General features: G+C 44.6%; 1 protein-coding gene across 2 annotated transcripts in view; it reads left to right on the forward strand.

Moving 5' to 3' along the window:
• The window catches only part of LOC146831505 (adhesion G protein-coupled receptor E1-like), a 722905-nt gene that overhangs the window by 466088 nt on the left and 242965 nt on the right, over window positions 1-13852 (forward strand). The window contains exon 7 of one of the 2 annotated variants that reach the window (XM_085605840.1): window positions 807-953. The exons of the other annotated variant lie outside the window; for it this stretch is intronic. Coding sequence (XP_085461966.1) covers window positions 807-953 — 147 coding nt within the window. The remainder of the gene's footprint in view (window positions 1-806; window positions 954-13852) is intronic. 2 annotated transcript variants of the gene reach the window in all.

Genomic DNA, 13852 nt, shown 5'->3' on the forward strand with positions numbered 1-13852 from the left:
GTACAACTTCTTATCTATAACACTGCCCCATTTTTAAAAAACATTGAGCTTTTTCCACATCGAGTTGTCATAGGAAGTTCAACTTATATACAACATTTCTAGACAATGGACTATACACAGTGAAGAGTTCAAAAGCCCAGCAAGGGAACTACAGCAGAAAAACCTTAGAAGAAAGTTGCATTAGGAACACGAAGAAAGTTTATTCACAATACACGAACGCCACAAATTTCTATTACTCCACCTTGTCTTCATTCTGCAGAGCCTGTGTGGAGAAAAGAGGCACAGGAGGACGAGATACTTTCACTCCAGAGGACAAAACAGGATTGAGATGACGGTGCAGCCTCGGAATAGTATCCATGTTAACTAAACTTGAGTTTTCAGAAGCATGTTAAAGAACTAGGAAACTTTGATAAACACAATTATATGTGTAAAATTAAACTTGTTTCGAATAACATTATGTTAATTCATTATGTTTTCCTACTAGATCCATTAATAAAATGATTATTCATCAACATTCATTTCTCACAAAAAAGAAAAAACAATTTAACAATTCCCAAATCTAAGAGTTGGATACCAGAGTGTTTTGAGGGATGTTAAGGCAATGTAATTCAAACTCTTGTCCTGGTGTTTTGAGTCTGATGTAGATCTCGACAGACAGGTTACTCTGTCACAAAGGTGACGGATATCCCGTCCGCCGAAACATAAATCCTAGGATATCATGGGATTTATATCCAGCTGGCAGGATATCTGAAATCTAAACAGGCCCTTAGTTATGGTCTCTTCACAAACTTAAAAATGTTGTTCAGATATCGATGAATGTGTTTTGACTCCCGCCGCCTGTGGACCGAACACCATCTGCATCAACACACCAGGAAATTACAGCTGCAGATGCATGCCAGGGTTTATCTTTTCTGCTGAAGAAGAGCAAACAAATGGGACAATCAACTGTACAGGTAACCATTGCTCAGCTATAGGAACCAAGATTATTGTTGTTTCCAGATATTTAGCCTTTTGGTAACAGGTTAAGGAGCGATTTAGGAATGAGCATGCACTCACCCAAAAAATAGCAAGCCCATTGCTATTCACAAGCTGCCCTTCTATAGTTACTACAGCCAAAAAGGAGCCAAAACTATTATGAATGTATTCCAGCTGAGAGCTAAAGTACGTTCAGACTCAAACATGGCCAACCACTGGTACTGCAACACTCTTCCACGGAAAATAATGGAGTTTGGGACTTAAAATAAATGTAATTTAACGTTAAATGTAAAAAGAAATATTTGTTAACAAAACATATTTTGTACTTAATTTGAAATATTTCAATAACCTTTTTTAGTTGCAAAAGTTAAAATTAGTAACATTAATGTATATTCAAAATAATCTAATTAATTAATCACTTGTAATTATATTCATCACTTTTGATCTTTTTTAATACAAAAAAAATAGAATTTGTTAACTTTAGATGGGATTTTTTTCTTAATTAAGTTAATGCTGCAATGTTTTTCATATGGTTTTACATTTAAAATAAATATATTTACTGAACATGAATATTTAACATAAAAATGTTATAAGTTAAATAAAATTTCACACTCTTCCCAATCTTTTACCATATGAAGATCACCGCTCTGACTGCAAAGGTCATAAAGTAACTACTAGTGATAACATTACACTCATAGTTGACTTGACTTTTTTACTGACTTGTCTCCTACTTTGCCTTAGACTTATTTAGGGGCATATCTACAACGTGGCGATAGAAAATTATCGCCGCTTTTGTGGCCATTTTTGGCCGAAAAGCGCGATAATTTTATTGCCTAATTAGCAAGGTCACGCTAACGTGTGAAACCTTGCATTAGCGCACAAATTCCTAACGCTCAGCTTTGCATCTCTAATGAGATGCAAAGTGGGCGTTCCTGACCTGACATGACAGGAGAAATGTCGCTAAGCGACATTTCTCCTATCATCAAGCCCCACGCTATGAAGCATAGCGGCAAGAAAAGTAGCGATAACCCCTGTTATCGCTACTTTCCTTACGCCTGCTTCAGGACTGACTTAGCCATGATATCCTATGGAAGGTGGATATCATGGCTAAGTTTGTGAGGCCCTATCAACAAGCTAACGCCACATTTTGTGAGATTATCGCTGGGTTTCCAGCGATAATCACATGTTAGGCAGTTAGCGCTAGGATTTGTATCGCTTTTGACATAAGCGTTGCTAATAGCACGCTATCTCAGCGATAAAAATCCACGTTAGCCGGCGATAATTATCCTAGCGCTAAGTGCGCTTAGCGATAATTATCGCCGGTTGTTGCTGATATGCCCCTTAGTTTCATATTCAAAGTGCCGATTTCAAGTTTCGGGGACTCTACAATCTCAATAAATTATTATGGGATTGTGAGAAATTGGGTTGCTGGTAGAGGAGGGTGAAATCCTACTCAAGTAACAACCAGAATCCTTGTCAGGGTGAACCACAAAAGTCCCTAAATTTGCCTGTGCCTAACCCTCTGGTAGTTTGGCACAAAAGCAGTCAGGTTTAACTGAGAGGCAATGTGCAAAGTATTTATGAGGCACTCAAACAGTAATAAAGTGACAACACAACAGAAGAAAAATCCCATACCAATTTTAAAAAATAGAGTAAAAGTTAAAAAGCAGCTCGACACCAAAACAACGAAAAATCAATCCGTAGAACCAGAGTTATTAATTTTTGAACATTTAGTTAAATCTAGCACTTATTAGGTCAAAGCCCCAAACGTGGACATCTAATCGTGCAAGACAGGGGCAAAGGCAAAAGTTAAGGCCAAACGCAATGGAGCAGAGTTTGGATACACAAAGTCAATTGGGACCAGTCTCGGTTTCCCTTTCGACTTGGAAGAAATTTCAAAGAAAATTGTCTATGAAGGTAAAGTTCAGCAGGACAAGGCAGCCAATGAAGTCTGAGGAGGACATGTCATCATTGGAGAGCCTCTGGATGAAGTCACGGTGAAGATTTGGACGTTCTAGCTTAGGGTCTGATTTAGATATTGGCTGATCTGGTCCTGCAGTCACTTTTCCAACGGTTTAACAGTCCACCTACTTGCCGGTCCACAAGCCCTATTTAGATGTTGGCAGGTCTATGGACGAAAGACCGTCCAAATGCCGGCGACTCCTCCAGGAATTATCACTTGCGTCAATGGTGTCTTCGGCAAGAGCGGTTGTCAGTGGAAGTCCAACCAAGATTACAGCCGGGCCAATCACGGTGTGCTTTTCCGTGGAGGAAACTGTGGCGGGGATACCTCCTACTTTGAGTTGGCTGAATCGAAGAAAATCATGTAGAAACGTACCTTTTTTATGTTTCCCACTTCTGTTTCCTCCTTGAACCCTATTATCCAGGTCCTTTCTTTGCTGAGTCTACTTGGTCAACTTGACCACAACCGTAATCAACTCTGTTGTAGGCAGGATCTAAAGTAAGCTTCTTATACACTTGTCCTACTATGAATCGTGTGTTGACAAATTCCTTAGCCTTGTGTATTTTTACATTGCTCTTGTATGCAATTTTGTTTTGCGTGCAATGCATTAGAGTTCATTTTATAACTTATCAAGGTAAAATGAACACACCTGTAGATACACTTAAAAATATATATATGTTGTTGTGGTGGTTGTGGGTGTAGTGCTAGTGGTGCCTGTGGGTATGCATTTAATAGTATGTGTGTGTTTGTTGTGTGCAATGTCATATGTAAAAAAGGGGCATAACACATTACCTACATATATTTTAGAAGCAAACACAACATATATGTGTAGTGACACATTAGTCAGTATTACTTACCAGGCTCCACTCCACCAAGGACTCACTCCATAAGCAATCCGCTGCTAGGACAACGCCAGCACAATGGGGAAATCTAAATATGCTTGGGGAAAACCCACTAGCCTAATAGCGATGGGGTACTGTCAGCCAGCAGAGGAGTCCGCATCGTTGATGAAGGTGAAACACTTATGCGGCTATAAACAGTCTGTTAATGCAAACGGGGGTTCAGCCAGTCCATATGTAAATACAGCACCCTGGACTCTGTCAGCTCGACGGAGCACTTGTAACTGCCGCCACAGAGGGAAGATTGGAGTCCCACCTAGAGCTATATCAGGCCCTTAGTCTCTTATTTGGAAGTTGAAAGTCTCCAGAAGGACAAAGCAGCAAGCTGTATCCTATGACGGCTTCAGGAGGCCGGATACCCTTCCAGAGAGAAGCCACTGAACAGGATTTTCTGCTATGAAAAAGAACTTAGCAGAAGCTACCATAAAATCAGGCCGACTGACGATGCACCTTGGGATTATCGGTGAGCAGATAGTCCAGGTCTCTTTTTGATTCTCAGATCGCCTTTTGGCTGAAAATAGTCCCAGGTTTTGGATCTGGAGTATCTGGGAACCGTTAGCACCACTACCAAGGGTCTAGCACTGGAGGCGCACTACTTGAAAGACTAGGACTCGCTTATGGTGGATCCAGGTGCAGGTTCAAGATAGTTGGAGCTTTTTCTGCCTCTGTGGCTTTGATCAGGAGTCCAGTGAACTAACCGTTGGAGTCACTCTGGATGTCTTGTGTTCAAGCAGAAGTGCAGGCCTCAACCATCAGGGCCAACCTAGGAGGTCATAGGACAGATGTCAGGTAGCAAAGTAGTCCTCTTGGGGCAGCAGTGCAGTCCTCTGAAGTACACAGTAGGCCACAGGCACCAGGACCGTCTTCTGAGATTCCTACTGCAGGTCCAGAGTGCAGCACACAAACAGTAATAAAGTGAAAACAGAACACAAGAAAAAACTAATCCTACACCAAATTACATCCCTATTTGGCACCAAAGAAACAAAAATCAATTAAGTGGAATTGGAGATATACAATTTTAAACGTTTCGGTAAAGATATTTCTTAAAAGTGCCAACTGCATTTTTCTGGTCATGCCATACTGGGATAAAGCCACAAGTTCAGGCCAACCACGATGGAATGGGAGCCGGGACACATTTAATCCTACTGAGAAATGTACCTTACATCCTGGTTATGGAGTGTTGCACCGCACAGAGACAGCCCCAAGGTGCGATGCAAGGTCTGGTTTGAGGATGCATTGCGCACTCTGGTGGTCCTGGACTTAAAGTGCAGGTCCTATCCTTTTCACTCAGGCAGCAGGGCAGCAGAGTAACAGGGCAGTCCTTCTTGCCACTACAACATCACAGCAGTACTTCTTCCAAGCCTTACATAGGTCCAGAAGTCTACTGAAGAGTTAGGTCTAAGTGTTAACTATTTATACCTACCTCCCTGTCTGAAGTGGGATAAGCTTCTGGAGTTCATATTCTCTAGGGGCACAAAATACTAATATTGAGCCCTTTGTAAGTGTGTTGAGGCAGGGCTTTTGTGATGTGCAAGTGTGGCAGGTGACAGCTCCACCCCCTATCAAGTAAGAGATGGCCCATCCTGCCAACACTTATTCCCTCTTTGAGTCACTGCATGGTGGTAATACACAAAGACCAACTGCCAGCTACACCTAGTCTGGTAATCCAGAATACTGGCTGCAGGCACCAAATGGTTAGGAAAAGTAAATGCCAACTTTCTAAATGTGCAAAAAGAACAATTTATGGGCAGAATGCTGAACAATGTCAAACAGTCACCCCTGTAGAGAGATCTGGGCCTAAATCCATCATTTTTTTATTCCCCATACCATTCCAGTTTAAACCCAGCCATATGCAAATCAGTCTTGACCTTGTTCCCCATAAAGAGCGATGATGGATTCAACCCAGATCATGATTGGGGGTGAGTGTCTGAAAAGTTTCATTGTTCCTTCCATCATCTCCTTGTGTTTGCTTTTTTCACCCTGAGTTGGCAGGGTATGCCCAGACGTGGATCCCTTGCTCACTTTGTCACTGGATTCAAGCTTGCCTGGCTGATTAGGGGTGTTACCCTGAAACCAGTCCCAGGATGTTTGTTTCCGGTCCAGGGAAGACCTGGCTTGGCAGTTCGGGCTAGACTGTTCCCATAAGGAACAGGGTCAAGACTGATTTGCACATGGCTGGGTCTGAACTGGAGTGGCAAAGTGAGCTAAAGAACGATGATGGATTCAACCCACATCTGTGACTGGGGGTGAGTGTCTGAGAAGGTTCAACGTTCTGTCCATCATCTCCTTGTGTTAACTTTCTAAAAGTGGCATTTTCAGAATTATGACCAAATCCAACTTCACCATTAAAGAGGGTTTTAACTTACAATTCTTTAGAGATGAAACTTAACTTTTCTAATTGCTCCCCATTTGAAAGTTATCACTTATTAAATGTAATAAGGTAACCCAAAGTTATCCTCTGAGAGAGGATCGGCCGGTCTTAATGGAGTGCAGGTCAGATGCACAAAGTGAATTGGGCCCATACTTCGCTTTCCTTCCAAAGCAGAAGAAATTTCAAAGAAAAATGTCTGCAAAGGTAAAGCTCTGCAGGGAAAGGCAGCCACTGAAGACCGAGGAGGAGGTGTCATCATTGGCGAGCTGCTGGGCAAAGTTGGGATGAAGATTTTTATGTTAAGACTTAGGGGCTGATTACAATGTAGGGCGGTTCGCCTCTGCCCGCACGGCAGTGATAATCCGCCCTACATTTCCCTCTGCCCGCCACCCATTTCCCCCCCACCATATTAGTATGGCGGGGGGGACCGTGGCGGCCGGAAAGACCGTCTGCCGGTTTTCCGCCGGTCGACCAGTCGACCGGGCGGAAAAGGGGCTAGATAGGGTGGCGATGTCTGACAGATGCCACCATCCATTTTAGCATGGGTGCGGGAAGCAGCCTTTCCGTGGCGGCGATGCTGCCACGGAAAGGCATGCGGAGTTTGCTGTCGGGGGCCCGTTATGGGCCCCCAGGGTATTGGGGGGTGGGGGGTGCACATGGGGGGTGCACATGGGGGGTACCTAAGGTACCCCCCTACATTGTCATGGACAAGGTGGTCAGGCACCGCGCAGTGCCTGTCACCTTGTGCATGACATTGCATACAGTGCATTCCCAGCATTGTGGCGGGCGGTGCAGTGAGCACCGCCCACCACAATGCTGGGAATAGAGGATGCCACCGCCACGGTGGCGGTGGCATCCTAATTGCAGGGGCGGGACCGCCGCACCACTGGCGGCCGGCCCCAGCAACGCTAGGGTGGCGGGCGGACGAAAGTCCACCTGCCATCCTAATCTGCCCCTTAGTCTCTTATTTGGCAATCAAAAATTTCCAGGGGGACGAAGATTCAGGCTGTATTGGACAAGGGCTCCAAGAGGTCAGATACCCTTCCAGAGCAAATCTTCTGAACAGGATTTGCTGCTGCGGAGAAGATTGTAACAGGAGCTACCATAAAGTCAGGCCAACCGGCGACACACCTTGGGCGATCAGGTATGTCCCGGTCTCCTCTTTGTTCTCAGGGCACTTTTTGGCAGAAAATGTTCTAAGCCCCAAGTTTTGGATTTGGCGATCTGGGCCACCTCCAAGGGCCCAGGGTTGGGAGGGCACCACTTGGAGGGTCAGGACTCACTCAGGCTAGGTCCAGGTGCAGGTTCAAGATAGTTGTAGCTTTTTCTGCCCCTGTAGCTCTGATCAAGGGGCCATCCAACTAACCATTGGAGTCACACTGGAAGTCATTGGTTCAAGCAGAAGTGCAGGTCTCAAGACGCAGGGCAGTCCTCAGAGGGCACAGGGCAGGTTTCAGGTAGCAAAGCAGTCCTTTTGGAGCAACAGGGAAGCCCCTAATGTACACAGCAGGCCACAGGAAGCAGGGTAGTTCTCTGGGGTACATTCCTCAGGTCCAGAAGGGACCTGAAGAGTGGGTCTGAGAGTCCTATTTTTAATTCCTGGTGCCAACTTTGACATGGAAGAAACTTCTGGAGTCCCCGCCCCCTCCCGCCACAGAAGTGTCTGAAATGTCCTACCTCCCTTCCTTGGTCCCAGGATATCTGGAGTCACAATAGTTTAGTGGGAAGTTCTTTGTGTATGTGCTAATGCAGAGTCTTTGATGTTCATGTGGGGCTGTTCACAACACCCCCATACTGGGAGACTGACCCATCCAGCCCCTCTATTGAGTGCCTGTCTGTCATTAAAGGCAACCACATACAGCACCCAACCAAGGGCCATAACATCAAACTTTTTGTTTCAGCAACTTGTGATTCCAAAAACGTCGTCTATATGTTGAAATGTCCATGCGGTCTTCCGTACATCGGCAAGACCGAAAGAAAGATGAAAATACGATTAAACGAACACAAAAGCAATATTCGCAATAACAATCTCAAATCTACAGTTGCAACACACTTCAATGAGCACAAACACAACGTCAGTCAATTACGCTTCCTAGTGTGTGAGACAGTTCCATTAAGAGAAGGATGTGATAACCGGAAATTTTTGATCCAAAGAGAAACTTCTTGGATATACAAAATGAACTCGATGGTGCCTTATGGTCTGAATGACCGCCTCGAACTCAGTTGCTTCATTTGACTTTGTATTGATGCCAACGTGAAAGTTCATACACTAATGTTGTTATTTTATTCTATCATTCTTTTTCAAACTTTACTTGTTTTATCAAGCTATTCCTTTTAGTGATTCTATCTGACACTAAAGATTCTATCTCCCACTTAAGATTCTTGGATTATCATTTCTTCTAACCTTTTTCTTAACCTTCATTTCTTAACTTTCCTTTAAACCTTTTTTCTAACTTTTTTCTAACTTTATTTTTTCGAACTTTTTTCTAACTTTATTGTTCCTAACATTCCTTCCATCTAACATACGATTTTTGACACTGTCAACCTGCATTTAAATATTATCACCTTAGCAATACTCTCGTTTTTCCTTTGATTTGTTTTTCACCTGTTCATATATTCGTTTACTATTCACAACTATTTTGCTGTTCAAAGATGGCCACCATACCTTGAGTCCTCTTTTCCTGTTACTTACTTTTCTATTTAACATGGTGACTCTCGCAACTAACGGTCTTCCGGATCGGCACATTTGCGTTATGCATGTTTAACCAACGAACCCAGGTAACTTTTCCTTTCTAACTTGGGCGGTTGACCTTATTCCATTTGCCATCACGATTATAGCATCTGAGCACTTTCTTTATACGGAAACCCACTTTAACATTTTATATGTATAACTTCACACGCGGTGTTTTACATCATTGAATTTCACCCGTACACTATTGTTGGTTTCATTCACCATTATGACTTTAGCGCCCGAGCACTCTTTTTATGCGTTTTACCATCTATTTTTACCATCTAATTTCACCCGTTTTTTACCATTTAACTTCACTCGTGAATCATCGTTTAAGTTACTATCACCACGCTTTGTTCGGCGTATTATTTATACCAGCGAACTCTAGCACTGTCACCGTTTTAGGACACACCTTCAGGTAACTCCTCACAATTGCGCGTCTATTTTCTGATACCTTGGATGGATATGTTATACAATCTTTTGTATGTTTTGTTAAATCTCATGATTTCCCAAGGGGACAAGCCACATGATCTCCTATTTTTTGTTATAGGATTCCTCCTGACGAAGGGTTTTACCCGAAATGCATAGAGGATATCCGTTGGTACCGTTGTGATTTAACACATGAAGTTTATAATATGGCAAACATATTTTTCATCATGAATAAATGAACTTTTGATTCAATTTCTGTTTGAGAAGACTGGTAACTTCGTTACCCCACAGCGCTGTGCGCATAGAGGGACACCACCCCGGATGGGGCAGTGCAACTAACATTTTCTACCGACCTTGGTTCAGGGGTCGCTCCTCTAGCAGCACGCCATTACCTGTTAAAGATTTAACGATACTTTGATAAACAATTGGTGTGCGTGATATCTCATCTCTTGATGTCTGACAGATGCCACCATCCATTTTAGCATGGGTGCGGGAAGCAGCCTTTCCGTGGCGGCGATGCTGCCACGGAAAGGCATGCGGAGTTTGCAGTCGGGGGCCCGTTATGGGCCCCCAGGGTATTGGGGGGTGGGGGGTGCACATGGGGGGTACCTATGGTACCCCCCTACATTGTCATGGACAAGGTGGTCAGGCACCGCGCAGTGCCTGTCACCTTGTGCATGACATTGCATACAGTGCATTCCCAGCATTGCGGCGGGCGGTGCAGTGAGCACCGCCCGCCACAATGCTGGGAATGGAGGATGCCACCGCCATGGTGGCAGTGGCATCCTAATTGCAGGGGCGGGACCGCCGCACCACTGGCGGCCGGTCCCAGCAACGCTAGGGTGGCGGGCGGACGAAAGTCCACCTGCCATCCTAATCTGCCCCTTAGTCTCTTATTTGGCAATCAAAAATTTCCAGGGGGACGAAGATTCAGGCTGTATTGGACAAGGGCTCCAAGAGGTCAGATACCCTTCCAGAGCAAATCTTCTGAACAGGATTTGCTGCTGCGGAGAAGATTGTAACAGGAGCTACCATAAAGTCAGGCCAACCGGCGACACACCTTGGGCGATCAGGTATGTCCCGGTCTCCTCTTTGTTCTCAGGGCACTTTTTGGCAGAAAATGTTCTAAGCCCCAAGTTTTGGATTTGGCTATCTGGGCCACCTCCAAGGGCCCAGGGTTGGGAGGGCACCACTTGGAGGGTCAGGACTCACTCAGGCTAGGTCCAGGTGCAGGTTCAAGATAGTTGTAGCTTTTTCTGCCCCTGTAGCTCTGATCAGGGGGCCATCCAACTAACCATTGGAGTCACACTGGAAGTCATTGGTTCAAGCAGAAGTGCAGGTCTCAAGACGCAGGGCAGTCCTCAGAGGGCACAGGGCAGGTTTCAGGTAGCAAAGCAGTCCTTTTGGAGCAACAGGGAAGCCCCTAATGTACACAGCAGACCACAGGAAGCAGGGTAGTTCTCTGGGGTACATTCCTCAGGTCCAGAAGGGACCTGAAGAGTGGGTCTGAGAGTCCTATTTTTAATTCCTGGTGCCAACTTTGACATGGAAGAAACTTCTGGAGTCCCCGCCCCCTCCCGCCACAGAAGTGTCTGAAATGTCCTACCTCCCTTCCTTGGTCCCAGGATATCTGGAGTCACAATAGTTTAGTGGGAAGTTCTTTGTGTATGTGCTAATGCAGAGTCTTTGATGTTCATGTGGGGCTGTTCACAACACCCCCATACTGGGAGACTGACCCATCCAGCCCCTCTATTGAGTGCCTGTCTGGGAGAAAAACACAAAGGCCAACTGCCTCTCACACCTAGTCATGTGACCCTCGATCAGGCTGCAGGCACCAAATGGTTAAAGGAAGAAAATGCCAAATTTCTAAAACTGTCATGTGAATTGTGACTTAAAATCTGACTTTACCATTAAGGAGGATTTTTAAATTACAATTCTTTAGACAATAAACATGACATTTCCTCCTACTGTCAAACAAAAGTCATTACTTATTAAAAGTAATAAGGTAACCCAATGCTATTGCATGGGAGAGGTAGGCCTCACAGTAGTGAAAAACACATTTATAAGGTTTTTCCACTACCAATGCCGTGGTTTTAGCTCCCAGTGACATTCTTATGTGCCATCCTTAACTGTGCTGTGGTCTGTGAATCCAAAAGCACACTCTTGTGTACCTTGTGTTCAACATACGATGCGATGTGATGTGAAAACACGATCTAGCTTCTACCAGGAGTGCTGCAATTCCAAGGGTAACAGTTGATTTTTGTAAGTCTGTGCAGCAATAGATTCATTATCGTGTAAGAGACTGTTAGTGCACATGTGAAAGGCGGGAGGGAATATTTCATGACTAATCATTTGTTGAACAACCACTCTACTTATATTTGCAGTACAGCTCACCGTGCACTACATTACACACATATTACAACAATGCTCTCCAGGACTGAAAAGAGACATACATACGACTCCAAGAAGATGGTGACTGAGCTCCAAGACATGAAAGTCTCTCGGTTTGTTATTTTGTCCCCCCCCCCTTTTCCTCTGGGGCAGCAGTTGATTAATAGTTACAATTCCCTGACCAGATGCCACCCTAGGAGAGATAGGAGGTTCAGCATCATCTCTGTGGACAAGAGCCAGGTGAGTGGCATGACCCTTAACATCTCTGGTAGCTTGCCAGAAAAGTAGTCAGACTTCACTTTGAGGCAATTTGTAAAGTATTTATGCAGCACACAAACAGTAATAAAGTGAAACACAACACATGAACAATATTTCACACCAATTTAGAAAAATAGAGTACAATTTATAAATTAATTGACTGGCAAGCAACAAAAATATAATCATTAAAATTTGAGATATGCAATTTTACAGGTTGAGGTCAAGATATTTCTTAAAAGCACAAAGTGCAAACTGCGATTTGCTGGTCTTGCCAGACCTGAATAATGTCCCAAGTTCAGGCTGACCACAATGAAGTAAATAAAGTAAGTAAACTAAGTATTGCTAATTGCTAAGACTGAGTGGATTTTAACAACCTCAATAATGTTGATGAGTTCACTCAACCCTGGCCAAACTGGGGTGGAAAAATAAGATCACTAAAGTAACGCCCTTATGGGATTCACAGCAACTTGGCAGAACGGAGATGAAAGCAGGATCCGATATTTGGGACCTGATTGGGATCTCAAGGGTAGGAGAATTACATACAGGGGCGGACATGATAACGTTCGATCAACTGCAGCAATCTAACGAACTGGCCCAAACTGAGTTTTTCCGCTGCCTCCAAATCCGACATGCCATAAGAGCAATGGTCCCCAGGGGAGAGTTCATACCTGAATCATCACCTCTGGAACTTTGGGTCCTGGAAGAACATTTACCTTCTAGGGCGATATCCCTGACGTGCCATAAACTCATGAATAACATGCCTGACATTTGGATGAGCTTAAGAGACGGCTGGGGTCAGGATATTAGTGACCTACAAGAAGAAGACTGTCCGGAAGCCCTGGCCTCCCCTAGGGATGTGGCCATTCGGGCCTGCTTCAGACTGATCCAATTTAAAATCCTCCACAGAGCATACATTCCCTGCAATACACTGCTAAAAATGGGTATGAAAGTTGATGCTCTTTGAAATGGAGGGTTTGGGGAGGAAGGGTCATTCTTTCATAATCTGCAGGCATGCCAAAGAATCCAAAACTACTGGGAAGCCACTGTATCCTGTATTTCCGAAATTGTGGGGATGGAATTAACACCCTCCCCCAAGTAGTGTATACTGAACATATGGGAGGACTCGGATAAGGGACCAACAGACCAGACCTGAGTCACCATAGTCCTGATGGTAGCGAAACGTAATATAGCCCGCCGGTAGGGGTTGGAAGTACTGCCAACCCTTTGAGAGTGGAGAAGAGACATAGACTGGTGTATGGTGGCGGAGAAGTCAGTCCATGTAAGCAGGGGATGTCCAAAGAAATGGGGGGAAATATGGGACAAATGGAATGCATACAGAGGATATCCCTGCACGCCCCCCATGAGGGAAATAGTCTAACCCAGATCTATCCTAGACACCGAGGAATGAAGAAACAGAGACAATAAATATGAATCAGCCCGATAACATTTCGTGTAGAGAAAGAAGATCTAACTAATAGACTTTGTAAAGGAATGATGGTCATGTACCTATACAACTGTATGTCAGTAAACATAGGAGAGGAGAGCATACCCGACTGACGGGAGGCAGCGATAAGCGGGGAGTAGGAGGGGGGTCACGATGGTGGGTGGACACATTTAACGCGGTTGAACCCGGGGGAGCGCCCGAGCAGACAGAGATAGGTTTGAATACCCCTACATGCGTCATGGTAATGGGGGGGGTCACATCAGGGGGGAGGACAGGAAGACGGGGGCACACTGACATGGGTGGCGGGAGGGAGTGGGAGGGGGGAGCCCGAATGGGAAGCGTAACTTTTCCACTGCATAATTGGCTGAAATGTCGTATGTTTCACTCATCGGTT

The sequence above is a fragment of the Triturus cristatus genome, chromosome 5_1, assembly GCF_964204655.1.
Source record: "Triturus cristatus chromosome 5_1, aTriCri1.1, whole genome shotgun sequence".
NCBI classification, from domain to species: Eukaryota; Metazoa; Chordata; class Amphibia; order Caudata; family Salamandridae; genus Triturus; species Triturus cristatus.